Source organism: Lates calcarifer, linkage group LG17, assembly GCF_001640805.2.
Source record: "Lates calcarifer isolate ASB-BC8 linkage group LG17, TLL_Latcal_v3, whole genome shotgun sequence".
Taxonomy (NCBI): Eukaryota; Metazoa; Chordata; class Actinopteri; family Centropomidae; genus Lates; species Lates calcarifer.
This window is the reverse complement of record NC_066849.1, coordinates 4,965,414-4,984,535: the sequence shown is the minus strand read 5'-3', so window position 1 is coordinate 4,984,535 and position 19,122 is coordinate 4,965,414. Positions and strand designations below refer to the sequence as shown.

Genomic DNA, 19,122 nt, shown 5'->3' with positions numbered 1-19,122 from the left:
TATTGTCTATTGCTTATTAGAATAAAACTCTGCTTATTGTTTCCTCTGAATGGTTCATTCATGGCGTGCTACACCATCACTGTGCCTAAGAGAAGATGAAGATTAGAAGGTAGGGTTGTGCCGATAGATGACAAACTCAGTGACTGACGATTGCTGATAGCTGATGCCTTTGCCAATGTTACTGTTTTTGTTATTGTTGTTGTTATTACCCTGACCCTTGCCCTTACTTAAAAACCTGTCTTGACCTTAAAATGTAATGATTTACATTACAGGGGCTTGCTCTTTGTCCCCATTAGGAAGACAAGTCCCCATACTGTGGCTGTGTAAACCTGATTTATGTCCTCACAACATGAAGAAAACCTAGACCACACACATACACACACACACACACACACACACACACACACACACACACACAGAGAATCTGACCAACTGACCAATTTAAATAAAGACCTGTGCTGTTAAATAGGCTTTGTGTCTTAGCTGTTGTTTCAGAACCATGGACAGCGTTATTTGTTGTGTGTCGCTGATACTACTGAAACAGAGGAGACTGACCCCCCCTCCATTGTAGCAATTCAAAGACAGAAGGGAAATGAAGGGGAACTGAAAGGACTGTCAACAAGAGAGAGAGACAGAGAGACTTAGAGACAGAGACAGACAGAGAGGAGTTTTGCTTAACACATAGGGTAGCCCATTGGATAGCTTTTTGGGCAGCCTTTCCTAACATTGAAGGAAATATGAACTGATGGGTTGGTGGCTCACTTGCTGTTTTAGCTATTCAGGCATCAAGTGATGTGACCCTTTGTTAAAGACCAGCGCAAATGTCAGTGATTCAGAACAAATGAAAAGCTTAGTTGCCACAGTGGACTCTCCACTCAAACCATTCAGGCATTGCACGTAGACAGTCCCACCTGTATGTCAAAAGACCTAGTCCAATATTCAGTTTTGCTAGTGAACATTAAACATTCATTTCTTTTGAAATTCTAAATTGAAATTTCTCCATGGGTGTGGAAAGTAGCTCTTTTCTTTGATTGTACTTGAGAAAATGGCCTAATTTCTTCTACAGAAAAGGGAATTAATCACCGTCTGTCTCTTGGAGAAGTCATGACACCCTGAATTATACACTGCATTGTAATTAGAAACAATACAAGTATGACAACTGATATGACTGCATATGAATTCCTCTCTGACAATGGGGCTTAAAATTAGCTTGTCACATAGAAAGAGAGTGTGTGTGAGAGTTTTCCTGTAGTAGCACTGAATATGCAGGAAAAATGCAGTAGTGCTGTTTCAAGTTAAACTAAAAAAAAGGCTCTCATGTATGCATGAATGCTGGGTATTATATCATAAATTATATCATAAAGCATGAGACTTTGCTTGACATGTGGATACAATGCTCCAAATAAGGCTAGGATATAACAGCATTAAAAAAACATACAGAGACATTTTGCATTTTTTTACTCTATAACATGCATGAGCAAGCATGTAATGTTTCTCCCCTGTGAATGGAGATAGCACACAGACAAAGTCTCATCTTTCTGTGACAATAAAAAAATTCAAATTCAGAGGCATTCAATGGTCACTTACTGGCTGTTTGCTGGTTGGTCACACAGCTCTGTGCAAGCAAAGCTTGTTTCTTTTTCACATACTCTGACTAAAATGTGGGTCCAGCTTGCACAATGAGCAGATGTTCTGTAACCTCCAGAGCTGGCTCAAGTTCAGATATGAAAAGTTGATGTCTAGTCAAAAAAGTTACTAAATTCTTCTTTTGGAATAAAGTCACTAAAATGATCTGAACATTCATCAACTGTAGACTATAGGCCTGGCAATAAAACGCATGATAAAATTTATGTCTATTAAGATGATAAGCTCATTTTTATTTGATTTGGGCATTTTAGTCTTAGCAACCTATCATACAGCAGACATCAACATGACAACAGCCAGTCAGGCAGCAGTTTTTGGCTTGCACGTCAAAGTAATCTTCTGTTGTAAAGCACTGTTGGACCTACCAGCGGGAAAAAACGCTATGGACAAGTAAGAAAAAAATTAGTGGAATTAGCAAGAAGCACGAAAGTGAGAGTGAAAAACTCACACTATCTTCCGAACAGGAAGTTGTTGACAAGAAAGGTCACACCACGTCAATAACAAAGGGCGGGTTTGGATAGCTTAGTGACTGGAAGCGAGGGAACACACCGGCTAGAACTCAAAAGTCCTAATATACACCCACCATCTCTTCTAAAGGTTACATACTTGCATCTGTTAGTTTATTCTGTACAAGAACAGAAATGTAAAAACAGCAATTCATAGTTCTATAGGGAGTTATGTAGTATAACTATTTCTTGACAAAAAAAAAAAAAATTTCAAGGGTTTAATTTATGGCTTATCAATCTCCTATAGGAATAGATGTATTCTAAACTATTTTTAAGCCTTTCTTGCATTTAATTTTGACTAATACTAATTGTTGAATTGTTTCAGCTTCAGTTTCTCTTTAAGTAAAGAGAAACCATTTGTTAGCCATTTAAAAAAGTCAAAGTTTTAATACTAAAATATGAATCCATGTAGTTGAAGAACTGTAGAAGTGGAGCAGAGAGGTAGACAGTAAGACAGGAAACAGAAGGTCTTTAATTCACTGACTCTCATGCTTGTTGTATTTTCTCATGCCATAATTTAGGTGTCCTAGAATATGTTTGTTGGTCCTGTTAAGATTTTTTAATGTGTAGATAATAATTATGAGCTGAGAATTAGGACATAAATAATTAGAATCTAATCATTACAAAGAAAATACCAGTGATGTTGTGTATGTGTGGTGTTGTAAGATGTCCAAGAAAATGTCTTATCTGTTTGGCTCTACAGTTTTTTCAACCTGACTTTAAATCTGTTTCCCCTCTCAACTAAAGATCTCTTCTCTCAGCCTGTTCATCTAACAACCGAATACTATCTGTACCCTTTTCAAAAACCCATAACTCTCCTTCATTTGACCATTCTTCACAAACACTCAGGTCTAGATTTCCTAAAATCTCCTGCCTCTCACCCACCTCTTCCAAATGCTGTGCTTTTCTTCCATGTGTATATCCATCCTGGACTTCCTTATCCCTCTCTGATCTTCCTCTCCACTTCCTTTCCTCCCTCTAGCCACTAAGTTAAAGCCTGTCTTGCTACAGGCTCATAAACTCTTATGAGCCGTGATTTAAAAAAGAAGTATAAAGTCACACCTCTGGGAGACAACCTTTGCCAGCCCCTGATACAAACAGCAATATCTCCTAAGGATAACATCTCTCCATTTCAGATTCATACACCTTATAGCCGCAGTCTAACACAATTCAGTCTAGCACTTACATGTGAGCAGGTTGTTCAAAACAAAATTTACGCTATTACTCAGAGTTATCATGTCACAAAGTTATAAACTTTAAATATCAGACTAAATTTCTTTAAATTTTCTTCTTCTCTTTGTCTTCTTCTTCTTCTGTATACAATATGCAGCATCAAAGTATAAACTTGAAAGGGCCCTACTTGGTTCGGGTTGAATGTAGATATGGATGGCTCATTCTAAGCAAACAGAAACACAAGGATTATTGGTTTTATTGAATGTCTGCCAATAGATCCTGAAAATGTTTGACACTGGTTTGTGTATTTCAAATCTTGATCTGAAAGTGTCTTCAGATGTTTCTACAAGCTTTTTCACTGTGTAATACACGTATATTTCCATCATGCACTTTACTCTGATTTAGTCACTGGTCATTAACAGAGTGATGTTGCTCTGATAAAAGACTGGGTTCTTGGACTCTTACCTTTGCACCATGCATATTATTCATCCTCAACTCATGGGTAAAACACCCTTCAAACTCAAAATGTCTGTCATAAATGAACTTGTCATTTCACATGAACAAAATAGAAAGTAAATGGACAGACTTACCATATTTATTGATGACACTGGTCCAATGCTGTTTACAAATATGTCGACATCTATGACAGTTGGTTTGACTGTGGGAAAAAAGAGCAAAATAATCACTGATCAAGACTTTCATTTGAGCACCACACCTGCATGTTTTCTAAATCAAAGAGAGGCAAAGTGAAGCTGGATCAATGAGACTTTATTGTACAGAGTCCTTTGAAGAGTGAGTAGCTGCTGAGTGAAGCAGTCCTCAGGGAGAAGTAGCTGTTAATAATGATCACACATTAGTCTTCATCACATAAACTGCAGTCATCAAACACCTCTGTGTGTGTTCTCTTGTATGCAGCAGTTATGCATACATGCTGTCACAAATGCATTGAGCAACAGCACCATAACACAATGTCAGGTGAAATGACAACTCCATGAAGACTGTCAGAGGAACAGCGGAGGAAGGAGAGGGAGATTAGTCCACTGGTTCTCAATCCCACTTCTTCCTGCTGGGTTTTATCCTAGCCGGCTAATCATGACTGAATTCCACCTGGGATGCTGGATGAATGCAATTAACTGATAAACCAGCAGTGCCTCTATCCCTGATTCGACCAAGATTGAGCACTGTGGTGGTATACATCCTATCCCCAAATCCATTTTTTCTACATAACCTGTGGATAGGAGATAATTCCATAAAAAGGCTGAGGGCTTTAGTTTGAGGTGTTTCTCAGCTACACAGTAGATCACAAGTTTGACACACAGCAGCTTCATCAGTTAAGCTAGTGAGGAGCTAACAGACCAAAAATGATTAGCTTTGGAGGGTTGTCTGTGTACCTGCCATACAGTGTATACCAGTGAAATGTAATGACTACTTTATAGAAACCTTATTTCATTTACAGATTTGTTGAGATCCATCAGGCTTCACTCAGTTGAAATGACATCTTAAATAACTCAGAAGGAAATTGTTACTGTCATTGTCAAACTATGATGAAAACAGTGTAATGGACAATCACCCCTGTGTTGTGACTGGAACCAAACTGAATCTAGTATAATCAGCTTATGCTGAATTTAACTGACTGTTATCTAAATTATAACAATACCAAAAGTATCCTTTTCTTTTGCAAATCAAAATATTTCCTTGTGACTCAGATTATCAAACTAAGACATTTAAGTTCCACAGTCACTTTCTTTTGGTTCTGTGTGGGCCTCCACCAATTCCTGAGACAAATGTCTGGCTCTTTAGCCACTGAATGTTTGGCTATTTTCACTAGTTAGTCATTAACTGTGCCTGTCTAGAGCTGCAGGCTGGAAAGCTAAACAGTGAGCTGAAATTCAGTATAAAGCTGAGCCGATAATTCAGCTGATAATTTCCAGTATCACTCTGTCACAGTGCCACATTGTCTCACATTGTTATTTGATTGTCACTGTTACTGTAGACATATTTATTATTGCAGCTTCAAGGTATAAATGTCGTCAAACCTGCATTTGTTACTTGTTTTGAAGAGTTGTGGGTGGTGCAACAAGCTGTAAACATACCACTGACAAATCATTTCCTTATATAGTTAGTTGATGTGGCTAACGTTGTTAGCAAATAGCTGACATCCAGCAGTCAAGGAGCAACATTAGCAACTTAATTTTTGTTGTTTTTGTGTCTGTCTGACAAATCTAAGTTCAATATTCACTCTCTTGTAGCTCCAGCTCCTGAGGCAAAACTCCAAACTCATTTTATTCGAGGTGAATCACTCTCACAAGTTTGAATGTGTCAGTGCTGTGTCCCCACTGACCATGTTGTGAGCAGCCAGAGGAGCTGATTCACGTAATTTCACATATGCCACACTTAGCCAACAATCACCTCCACCCGCAAGGTACTGGCACCAGATCTCATTGCCTGCAGCACCACATTGACCTACACCAGAACACACAGTTCATATACACCAGGTTATAAGAATACATTTCTTTTCATTACCACTGTTGATAATGTAATTCTTCCATCCAGTTCAGGCAGCTTCACACACCACTGGCTTTCAGTAACTCTGCTGCTCTCAGTGATTTCACACTCAGCGTAAAAGTGTCATGTAAAGTTTGAACTTTTAAACCGGCTAAGTGACAGATGTGACATACCGCTGCCATGAGCATTCGCAATTGCATAGCACAGAGCTTCTCCATCATTTTATATTACCTGTCTTTGGAGTCTTTGTGTCTTGGCCAATTAAATCCACAGCGAGAATTTTTCCACCTGCCAGTCTCCATTCCAGCGTTCGGTTCACGTGCTAACAGATGGCACACTAGAGAACACTTCTGGAGAGTCCCTGCCGAGGCAGCTTCTCAAAAGCACTATATTCATAACCACACAACACCTGGTGAGCAAATTGAACAGATCTACTGTATAAACCACTGAAAATAAAACAACAAAAACAGCTTCAGAGATCTAAATGTGATATTTGACAAAATCATTCTAAAACATTTTTATGAACTCATTTGTACATTTCTGTAAATCACGCTTTAATCAGCGCCCATTTCAAGCCATATAAAAACCAGATGGGACAAGGCTGCAAACACTTCAAAAACATTCCCTCGAGGGAGTTAACAACTCATTGTATGTAAGCTGTCATGTAATAATGTCAGCTCCTGCAACAGGATGTATTTTGACCTGCGGAGCAGCCACCAAGACAAGAAATTAATTGGAGACAATCAACCCTGCTGGTCGGCCCTCAACACACTGCTGCTCTGCTTCTCATGCCTTTCCTCTTCTGACCTGATGCAGACAGCCTGGTGGTGCAACCAAATGGATGCTTTAATTAATAGAGATCAATAATGGCCACAGGAATCTCAGGAAGTTTCATCAGGTCACTCCCCGAAAGTAAACCCAAAAGTTCTCTGACTATAATAAGGTCTTACATTATCAGCGTGTCCAGCAGTCATTATGTAAAAAAATGAAAAATATTAAATATTAAAATATTTTTCTGACCCCATTGGAGAGATAAAATGGTTCATTATATTGTTTCCAAAAGAGAATATCACCAGCACTGTAAAGGTTTAATCTAATTTAGATTACAAATGTGATCTACAATACAGCACATACTTCATTAAGTAAAGGTGCACTGCTGTATAACCTTGTTTCCTATGAATTAGGCTGATATGCAACTAATTGCATTTGTAATTACATTAAGCAGGGAGTAGTGTGACGTTCATACAATGAAAAACGTTGTACAGTTATACATAGATGACCAGCAGGAGCACCTAGATGCACAAATTGTACACTGAATGTACAGAGATGAGGTCAGCAGGATATTCACATTTGAACCTACCATGTGGCCATGAGGCTTATGGTCAGTGACAGTCATCTGGTATTTCCATTCATAAAAGCACAGCAAGCCATGCATATAACAGCCAGGTGAAGTAGAATATAAATGGAATATAAATGTGTGGTGATTATTTCCTCAGATAAATTTGTCTCATAGATTTTTGAAGGCTGTGCCAATCACAATGAAACCTGATGAAAATACCATATGAAAAGCAAAGTCTTGACAAGCTTTCTCCAAGTAGGAAATTAATGTTTGGCATTTTCTGGAGACTTTTCAAGGTTGAATTTGCAGCACATTTGAAATGTGTATGGTCATATCATGATTGCATTTTTGATTTCTATGTAAATGCATCTAGTGGGGGGGGTTATTTACAATAATTCACATTATTCTGTAGTTGCCCACAGGTATTCAGTGTGCACATTTCCAACACTGGTGCCTCCTTTTTTAAAAAGACTCTGTAACAGACAGCACTGAATGTCACTATGCACAATTTACCACTACAATATTAACACAACAATATTAATACAACAATGACGTAAATACTCTACGCAGAGATATTACGCAAAACCAAAAACACAAGTGCAAAAGCGTAACTAATTGATTGTGTTTTCTGCTTTTCTGCATCAGCATGCTCTTGTAACTAGCTTCCTATCAATGACAGTAATGTAACACATTCATTCAAAGTTGATCCCTCCTCCCCAGCTCGACAAGCAAGAGAGAGAGAGCACCTGTGGTCGAACAAGCTGGAGAGTGAAGGCGGTATCAGCAAGAACATAGCAGTGAATCAGAGAAATAACATGTTATTTGTCTGTGTTTTACAACGGTTACCTTCTAAAGCACAAATAAACATGGCCACACCTCTGCACAACCCTACAGGAAGATTCAAGAGCCAAGCTCAGTCAAACCAGACATGCAGACCTGTTGCTCTTTATATATCCATGAGAGCGTAAGAGAGAGACTAAGACAGCAAAGTCACTTGGTTGCTTGGTTCTTTCTTTAAAAAAAAGAGTCATCCTGAGGAAGCATTATCAACCATCTTGTGGAGATTAAGTTAATTAGCTAGCTACAGCTGCTAAAATATGCTTGACTTGTCAGTTCAGCTGCCTCAAGTGTCAGTCGTGGCTGTAAATAAGAAGTCTGCTTTTGTCTACTTCCTTGCAATACCAAGGACCCACTGTTTGGTAATTAAGAACCAGTGTTCAACAAACCAACACCTCAACAACACACTTATGTTGTGTCTTGCCATGAAATACCAAAGGGACAAATAACACACAATTTATGGTTAGGGAAGTGTTATAACACTGCTTCTGTCAGTCTTTGAAAACAGACCCTACGGTGTGGGCTGTAAAAGACTAAAAACAATAGGTATTTCAGTTGTTAATTATGTCCCTTTGAAGATTTGCACCTTTGGCTGTGAAGCTGCATTACATTACTTTCTTCATTATACAATGCTAATCGTTTTGGAGGCTATAATTCTGCACCTGCCTACAGTGCCACTTAGCAGCACTTAGGCTGTGACTAGTCATTCAGTGAATGGGGACAGCTCATTAACTTTGGGGAAATAGATAACATGAACTAGAAATTAATTAGCAGTTGTGTGTGGGTTATTTATCAGTGCAGCTATCAGTGAATCATTTTGAATGGTCATCTACTAAATATACTGTACTGTTCACAATGCTGTGGTGCCACTACAATAAAAGTATATTGTCTGAAAGTGGGCATTTTAAACAACAGGAAGACAGGACAGTAACAGAGAATGAACTCTCAGTGCTATCTGCTCTGCAATGGTGAAGTACCTGAAGACATTTACAAAATCATCCAGCGTGGGGAAGAGGGAAGCCATAACCTCTGGTGAGATTTATTTGTCATTAGGGTGGGCAGAGGATGATGAACAGGTCCACAGAGACATTAGCTAATCTCTCTCCAGGTTTGTACTGGAACCTGGCCCTGTCTGATGAATTGATGTACATTAGCTGGTGAAGAGCAGGCACAAACTGCAGACTCGTCCCTCTGTTTGACATTCTGACAGTGATATTTGTGGAAAACAAGAACATGTGACCATGGCTGGATATGTGCTTCTTATGTTAAAACACAATTAGAAATGCCCTTGTCAGGCCACATTAACCTGTCACTGTTATTCAAACAGACTGAGTTTGAGCCTGAAAAGAAAGAATGAAACAATATACTGAAACTATTCAACATTTATGTTGTGGATCCTAACATTATCTTTTCCCACTTTTGTCTGTGTGAACAGCATTACAGGTGCAGATCTATTGTCTGTGTCCTTACCAAGGATTTCGCTCCCTGTTTACAAAGGTCTGAAATATTTAATGAGTTGATTAAACTTCCACTGATGCAAAAAGTCAAACTGATCAATTCTTTTGACCTCTGGTGCCCTGTGTGTTATTCTGAGTGGGTTTGGATCTTCCCACCACATCCTCTCCTGAATGGCTCCTCAGTCTGGACGATAATCCATCTTTGATTTTCAATAATTCCTCATTACCAATCACAAAAAGGTATAAGGCAGTGAGTAGGTGTTGCCTACGCTGCATATTAGTGATGGCTGGATAGCGCAGGAATAAAGAGGATTAACTTGCCTCTTAGAATGCTAAGCAGGGCTGGGCAACTTGATTAAAATCAATATCACAATACTGATAAGAATATTTGTCTGATAGATTAATGTATAAGAAATGAGGATGCAAAATTGCAAAACCACATATAAGTTTATCTGATTAAGGTTCATAGAACTGCGGTCCACTTTCATGCCTCACAACAGAAAAGTAATCATGAAGTCCTCATATGACGAAAAAAGTTTTATAACTTTCAATGAAGTTTTAAATTTCAGTTTGCTCAAATTTCTTAAGGCTCATTTTATTTACTTGCTGAGTCAAAATTTTTTGTTACTAAATCAACCTTTTGAGTCTCTGCATCAAAATTATGTCATAATTTTAACATAGTAATTCAAATGTTTACTGAATACAAATATCTCATTTGTAAGTTTGACTTACTAACTCAAAATATTTAATAACTGTGATTTTGCAAACAAAGACTGATAACTTTTATCATGCACTTTTCATCAGTAGCTAACATGTAAGAATGAAATGCATGATGATTCTTTATTTTGTTAAAAATCTTCAAGAATAAAGCTGTTTTATTACTGTGTCAAACTAGACCTAGTTTCTTGTCTTTCCCTGTTGTTGGAGTAACTGGTTGCCACTGCTGCACATTTCTGTCCACTCATTAATCACATAAGCTAGCAGGAACTCCCTGTGACATGAGTACATGTGGGATAGTCGCACTGTATTTTTGTTCTGCGTCTCTATGCTTGTGGCATGATGACTGATGGCCTAAAGACTTCAACTTCTCCCCTCACTGTCCAGGTTTGTTACGAGAGGAAATGCCAGGGACTCTGAAATATTCAAAAAGCAGAGCAGAACACCTCCCTCCGGCTAACAGCCGGTCATCTGTCACCCAGTCAGCAGCAAGACACCAGAGCTAGTTAAATGTGTGGGAAAATAAGTGCACCACGGCTGCAGTTAGACCTGATAGTTAGGATTGGTATTCACAGTGTATATTTACTACTTTCCATCTGTTTCTTTTTGCAAGTATAACTCTAGTAGGTCTGTCACATTTTGTGAAAAAACAGCTACAGTAGCCTGTTGTGTGGCTCTATAATGTAAATTTAAATATAGTGTGAACATTTTAGATCATACTCAGGTTATGTACAGACGTGCAACTTCTAGTTATGGCCATGCACTGTGAATGAAATCCATGAATATTTGTCACTATTTTGATCCAGATCTGGACCCATACAAAGATTAAATTTTTTTAGAAACATTTTCTATCACAAAAATAACATATTGCAGTCTGCAGTGGGACTTTTCTCTGGAGCTTTCGATCTTATCTCATGGTCCTTCAGTATACAGTATATGACTCAAATGGACAAAGTTAAGCTTATTTTGTAAAAGTGATTTGTGCCTTGGTCCAAAACTAACCTACCACCAAATTCCCTTGACATCTTTGAAGTAGTCATTATATCTGGCTAAACAACAGGTGGTAAAATAATTAACATGAAACTTCAATCTGGCATTTTTTAAAATGATTTTTTTGGCATTTTACCTTTATGTAAAATTCAGAGGAGAGAGAACCATGAGGAGAGAGAGGGGTGTAACTTGTCTGAAAATGAATTACAGATGTTGACATGGTTTGCACCTTAACCATTATGCAAACAGAGTGCTGTAAAATCCGAGCTAAACATCAAACTTATGCATGAATTATTCCTCAGTCATCATATGTCTCACCTGACTGTGACAGACTGAACTGCTTGTCTCCGACATGTCAAGAACAAAACTAAGGATCATCGCAACACTCTGCTCTGATTAATTACAGTGGACTAAACGCACAATGTGCTGGCCAGATCAATCAATCACTGTCATCTGTTGAGCTCAGTCTGACAGATCCTGACAGCATCTTTTGTAATGAATGTAGTTACTAGGTGACGGTTTAAACAAAAGTCTCAGTCATGTTTTTTCTGTGTAAAAAGGTGCCGGTGGAAACAACATGGTCCTTTTGTACTTTTTCTACTTTTGTCATTTTTGTGCTTTTTTTATTCTTCTGTTTCGCCACGCCACTTTGAAAGCCTATTATCTTACTGTGATGGTGTCAGCTTTAAACTGTCTGTGTCTTGACATTATGCACAAAAGAGAAAAACACAGCTGGCAATTATAAAGGGATTTTCTGAGAGTCTATTAGAGAGCTATGCATGTACTCATGGAACTGGAGTTACACTGAGATAACTTTCCTGTTTTAAGTTCTAATAATTATGATTTTCATCAAACACAATTCTTGATGCTATTTATGGTTGGCTGTTTTTCAGCAATAGCCAATCAGTGTATCGACATTCTGTAATTAGCTCTTTAAAGCCTATAGTTTATATTGTTGCTGGTAGGATTTGCTGTTCATGTGCTAGACTGAAGCTAATGCTAAATTTCTCACAAAGATTAGTACTGACCACGATCATTTAAAAAAATACATCTTCAAAACAAATAATTTGTGTATTATTTTCAAATTTTGCAAGGGAATGATGGAAGAAGAAGAAGCTGCAGGTGACTGCATACCTCCAACTGCCGAAGGAGAGCATGTCACTGTGAAATGTCTGTCCAGTGGTGTTGTAAACAATATTTTTGAGGAGCTTGTGTACAAGAAAAAGCTTGATATGAAGTATTGTGTGCCATGACAAATAATGACCGAGCAGATTTTTTTGAAAATTTGACATCAAACAAAGACAGGAGATTTTAATCCAAAAGAAATTAAATCAAGTAAGTGAGTCTGTGAAACTTTTGCTGAACTGTGGCCACAACTAACAACTACCATTGTCACCATAAGCTACTGGACAAGTACAGGTCTAGCTGCATTTGTAACAGGTACAAAATGTTATTTCTCTTTACATATGACTGATATGACACTAGGTGAAATGACGTCCAATTAAAAGACACTTTCTTAATATTTCCGGATATGTCTCACCTATAAACATTTAACAGCTCACTGAGGACTGTCTTTCAACATTGCCAGCAAAAGTATCACTACACTCAAGCCATGTGGGGGAAGCACCCCTTGTTGCTTCACCATGGGCCATTACAAGCTTTTAAAAAGTCACATTCGTTAATGCTCAAGAGGACAAGGTCAAATTACTTTAGTGCACCATCTGCCATCATAGGAGCAGCATCACAACAAATGACTTTCTAATTTACTTATCTGTGGTTTGCGGTCAGGGGAATTGGGAAAAAAATGCTAATTGCCCACATCCTATTTATCATTGCTTCTTTGTAGTTATCCATACAAGCTAATTTAGTCCGCTTTAGCTAAGCAACCAGGGAGGAATACAGATCTGTGATACACTATACAATAACAATGTGTGTGTGTGTGTGTGTGTGTGTGTGTGTGTGTGTGTGTGTGTGTGTGTGTGTGTGTGTGTGTGTGTGTGTGTGTGTGTGTGAGGGGAGAAAAACTGTGAGAAAAAGAGAGAATCTGGTAGTCCCTAAAGTAGCTTAGTGAAAAGGTCACTGTGTTTATTACCCAGACACTTGGTTGCTGCATTCAGTGGTTGACAGCTGAACAGTGTAACATGTACAACATCCACTATTCATGATTTTCACTGGCTTACTAAATTAATACATTCAACACTCCTCCAAATTTCTGATAAATTAAGTAATTTCCATGACACATGAATGATAAACAATGTGCAACTATATCCACATGCAGTTTATGATTGATATTTTCCATCTTATAGGATGCATACAAATTCATTCAAAGTTACTCACAGCTCACAGCAGCCAAGGTTGATATTTTGAACATGGTAGGATTATATTACCCTCTACTTCCTCTAGCTACACAACTGAAGACATATAATGACCATTATATTTTTTGGAGAATTTTGAGAAAATCTGGGGGAAAAAATGAAATGATGCAAGTCTCCATCCACTACTGTAATGTGAATAGTAGGAGTTAGTTAATCATGATAAACAGCTGGTGGTGCTAATGTTCCCTTGGGTGCCATTAAAGCATTGAAGAAGCACAGAAGAAGAACAACAAAATGTCGTGATTAAAAGAGCTCCAGTTAAACCTCAGACAAAAAGCTGAGCTGAAGCCTGAGTGACAAATAAGTCAGAGACCTCAAGTGCCTCATGATTTTGCTGCTGAGTCTGTTCAATGGCACTTTGTCACATTTTGCCATCATTGATACACCAACGCTACCAACTTTGATATTTATTCACATTTTTGTTGTCTACACTTGTTTTTTAATACTGTTTTAACAAAAAACACATTTTGGGCACTGCGAAGCTACACAGAAACTATTCTCTGCGATATATTCTTCTTATGTCTCAGGCAACTTGATCATTATTAATATTCACGTCCTCTGTCACTTAATGTCACATTTGCTCATTTTCATTAGCAAACACATGGCTAATATAATGAGGACTAAAGTCCAGAGAATGAAAAAGCTAAATTGAATTATGTGAATGATTTATGTAAAAGTAAATATAGTGTTTATCACTGTGTGACTCTAAAGGATTCGTTTTTTTTTTTTTAGGTAGATCACCATCAGTGTGCAGGATAAGAGAGTAGTTAGTGTTTCCCTGACTGAGTCCTTTTCTTTTTATCATGTGAGGAGGCTACCGACTAATACATCAACATAAATGCTTGGGTGGGGCACTGTCCATATATCACCAGCTGTTGTTAGGAAATCTTTAACTTATTACACTGAATTATGTTTGTATGCCTTAAGCGAGACAGCAGAGAATTTAGAGCATGGAATGAGGTAAAAACAGCAGATGTGTTAGGATGCATGAGAACTTACTGGCACATGGAAAAACTAACACCTAGAAAATGGCACTTATGTGATGTGAGAGTGAGATCTGCCCCTCATTGACATCCTGTTTACCTATTATTTTTATTTTATTATATTTATTCTTTTCTGTCCTCTCTCTGTCAGGCTTACCTGGCTTGGTATAGTATCAGATTTAATATACAATACTATACGCAATGTAAATGCTAAAAACTTTTTTCTACCACATGAATAGAACCTACAGGGTAATCTGATGCTGAAGGCTGTACTTGCTTTCCTGTCCATAGCTCCTACCAACACACCAACACCTTTTACTCACTCTACCCTTATTACTCTGTTCACTCATTCAAACTTCATTTTAAACAATACATCAAGGGTAGTACTCCTTGCCAGATATAAACTGAAATGATAACAGCTACATATAGGCTAATTTGCTTTCTTGTGAAGAATTTGATGAGAAGACTGAGCTTCCTCTCACGTCTGCACAGTAAATATGAAGCTGGAATCGTTAGCTTAGCTTAGCATAAGGAGGAGGTGGAAACAGCTGGCCTAGCTCAGTCCAAAATTCCAAAATCTCAGTGAAGGCACCTTTAAAGTTCACTAATTAATCTTCTCATTTGTTTAAGACATACACCAACAGAAATGTAAAGACAACAAGTTGTGGTTTTACTAAGAGATGTATAATCTCCCTTCAGTTGCCAGGCAACCAGCTGGGATTCCAGAAAGTCACTGCACTCAGCCCCTGGTGGCCAAAAAGACACCAAGTCACAGCACAGAAATCCCTGTAGATCTTGTCATTTTTACATTTCTCTTTGTTGAGGATACATTTTTGAACTTTGGACAAAGCCAGGCAATGTTTATGCTTAGCTAACCTAAGCTAATAACCTTGTGGATACAGCTATTTAAGCGCACCTAAATGAGAGTGGTTTTGATTTTCTCATCTAAAAAACAAAAACTTATTTCTCCAAATCAAGGCTGTCTTTGAATGTTAATCTTGAGGCCTTTCTTGTAGAGTGGTTCGAATACCTCTGTGCTCATACAGTAGGGTGCATTTCTGAATAAATGTCTGTTAAATCAAGTCATTACAAATGAACTGGCTCTCAGCATACCTGGCAGTGTAGTAGTTCAATACTGGAGTGCTGCTTGGGTTCTGGGGGTCAAGACCACACACTGGACAATGAAGCTGTTTTGTGTAGTCTGCTGTGTGCTGTGTACTTGATGGACTCTTGAAGGCAACATGATACATAGCCAGTGCAAAAGAGCCTGAGTAAACATCAGTAATGTGTTAGTTGCCCACTTTCTTTCTCTAAGTGTTACTGCAGCAATCTATAACGCACAAGTATACATCATATATTATTTGTGTTTGAGCTTTAAATCCATGTTAAGCGATATTTATATATATTGGCCACTTGGGGCAACACAACAAGCTAAAAACACAACATTGCCATATCATGAACTTTTAAACCTGCTGTGGCAAACAGGTGTCTATTTACACATCCAACAGACACGGAGAAACATTACCATTCATTTGGAGTGGTGTTTGTGTCCACCTGATGACTGTATCTCCAATATAAGCATTATTAGCTAGTTGCTAACTTTGTTTGCCTGCTCCTTGGTGCTAGGCAGGTACTGTACAATATGTGTATCACACCTCTTTCTGTTTATAAAAAAGCTGGATTCTTACACTAAATCATTGAATTTATTATTAATATACAAAAATGGGTTATACCAGACAGATAGAAGATATCAACCTCTTAAGAAAAACAAGCACACCTGCATCTGTTGCATTGTACTAACTTCAAGATACAGTGTCATTTTTAAAACCCTGAAGACACAAATAACAGAGTTAGTTAGCCAAAGCCCAGCTGTTATATATCACTTCCCACAGTGACCTGCTGATATATGTGCTGTTATACCTCAGTTTCACAGGTGGATGAAATCCTGACCCCATGATCCACTCTGAGCTGTGGTTTCTGTGGTCTGTAGCCTATTTGTGCTTCATCAGTTTGATGGTTGGAAAGTAACACAAACCTCTGTATTTTTGTACCCAGATAGAAGCTACATTTATCACAAGGAACAAGTCAGGGAGATATTTTATATAAAGCCCAACTCCCAACTCTGTATCTATACCAGGATATGACCATCTGCTGTTTGTGACACCAGAGGCCACTTTCCAAACCCTCGGCAAGCATAACAGACATTAAGAATAGAAACAGAAGCAGAGCCTTGTAGAAGGAACAGAGGGGGAATACTGGCTCATCAGAACCAACAAACACCTGGCTGTCCAATAATCTCATACATGACATGAGAAAATACATAAAGCACGAGAGTCATTTAATTATTCTCAGATTTCTCTCCTCCACTCAGAGATTCAATCTCCAGATATAATTTATATTCATGAGCATATGCTAATGAGTTACATCCTGACCTTTGTTACAGTAGGTCAGCGGGTTAGTGACACACATCTGAAATACAGGGTAGTTTTCTCTTTGCTTGAAGCCAGAGGCCAAGGACAAGATGTTACAGTGATTCACAGCCTTGGAGGAACGTCTGAATCTTGTTTTCTTCATCCTGATTTATTTTCCTTTTTTCCCCTTTTTTAAGCATATAAAGGTTCCTTTTAATCAGAAATGACATATATACACTCTCTATGAAAATGTATTGGCACTATACATCCTTATTAGTTACTTCTGTCAGGTCTGCAGAATATCTACTTACTGTCAGTAGCCTTACCACTATTTTACACAGCAACAGTTTCATAATTGATACATGTAAGTATGACAGTATAAAAAATGAATATCACTAAATTGGATATACTGATAATATTTACTCTATAATAGCAATTATGTGAAAGAGTATCTCCTATTATAATTAAATTAACCTACTTGATAGCTTGATTGTGGATGTATTGATGACATAACAAAGTATTAACATGTTTTAGAAAGATAGTATCTCACTATAATATTAGCCACTTTGATAAACTGATGGGTAGAGGACCTAGTGTCTATCTATGCACATAATGCTGCATATTGATTGTAACATCCAAGAATTAACCTTGTTGGAGATATGAAAACACATTTGAATCAGACAGTGAGATGTTATATACTGTAGTTACTACATCACTGTAGTGTTATAACCAAACTTCCAGTGATAAATGACTTGTTAAAAGACATCTCACTGCTTCATGAAAGCTTCCAGCAGCACACTTATTACATCACTGTGCTATTTATGTATATAAGATGTCAGGCTGGTTCTTATTGTAAGAGTCGCATTTTTACAAGGTGTTAACCCAGTTAATGATTAAATAATAGAAAATCTGTTCGTTTATCAGGTTATACTCAATCTGCAGGTTTTAAACAGGTCACTTCAAGGAATATGACTAGTTGAGCTCAATACAATCAGCATGATGTCAAAGCAAATTAATTATTTGACTCATATCTCTGTTATGGATTTACAGGTGAATGAACAGTAACCAAAACGTGACAGTGATCGGGACAGAAGTGACATTTACCTCCTATATCCGGTCGCAGTTTCTTATCATATTCTTTCAGTAAATTGTTGAGTATTTCCGTGGCGTCGGTTTCTTGTGATTTAGGAGCCAGCATTTGGTTCACTGTGACATCCTCGTAGTCTCCTTCGTACTCGAATGAGAGAGAGCTGTGAAGGTAAAACAGGGTTAAAACAAACGTTTCCGTGCAGGATATTCTGCAGAGTGCATGGATGTAGAAAACATAATAATAATAGTTCAAGTGTCATCGAGGGACCTTCAGATAAACTTAGAGCCAGACATAAAGTTTTCCTAAGTGACAGCTGACAAACACTACTGCGCCGAGCATGGTGCTTAAGTTACTGCATCCCATAAACACAACACACATTTTCTTCCCCACATGCCTTAAACAAATGTGCGCCACTCACCAGGTATGAAGGACTGACAGAAGTAAGACATAGGCCAGCAGTTTGGATGACATGTTTCTCGCAGGGTGACAACAAGTGAAGATGTGTCAGAGGACGGTGCGTATCGGTGTCTGGACGCGATGGTCACAGCTGCTCAGAGGAGAGAGCGAGGGGAAAGCTCTTCATAGTTTGTAATCCAACAGAAATTTCACTCATTGTTAAAAACCAGGCGTTTCCAAATCCTTCCTCGCGGTCGCTTTCGGACGAAGGAGCAGCTTCTCACTTGAGAGGGATGTTGCAGTTGTATCCTCGATTGCGGACACTGCTGGTCGTACGCAGGTGCGCACACTCTGAACGCATCCACTGAGAGCCCCTAATTCATCAAAAACTCCTCTATGGGTAAGTCTGCGTCACTCCACTTTCTTAAGGACTACTTTGAAGTTCTCATAAGAACTGTTCCAACAGCATGAAAAGACTTTATAATCATATTTTTTTCTCTTTCTCTCCCTAATGTGTGTGGGATATCTAGGAAATAAAAGGAAATAAATGCCTTTGTAACTGGTAAACCCAGATTTATTTCAAACTGGGTTTGAAACAAAAAAAGAAAAACTAACATACTTTGGAACAATATTTTTTATATAAAGCTGATAGACATCTATTTTAAACTTCAACTTTAAAATAGATTAATATTAATCAGT

General features: G+C 38.1%; 1 protein-coding gene across 1 annotated transcript in view; it reads right to left on the bottom strand.

The window, feature by feature from the left end:
- The window catches only part of LOC108878996 (gamma-aminobutyric acid receptor subunit gamma-3), a 43,816-nt gene extending 25,001 nt beyond the window's left edge, over positions 1-18,815 (bottom strand). The window contains 3 exon segments of the mRNA XM_051077380.1: positions 3,914-3,981; positions 18,042-18,187; positions 18,446-18,815. Of these exon segments, the coding sequence (XP_050933337.1) occupies positions 3,914-3,981; positions 18,042-18,187; positions 18,446-18,498 (267 nt within the window). The 5' untranslated portion in view covers positions 18,499-18,815.
- Between the last annotated feature and the right edge of the window lie 307 nt (positions 18,816-19,122).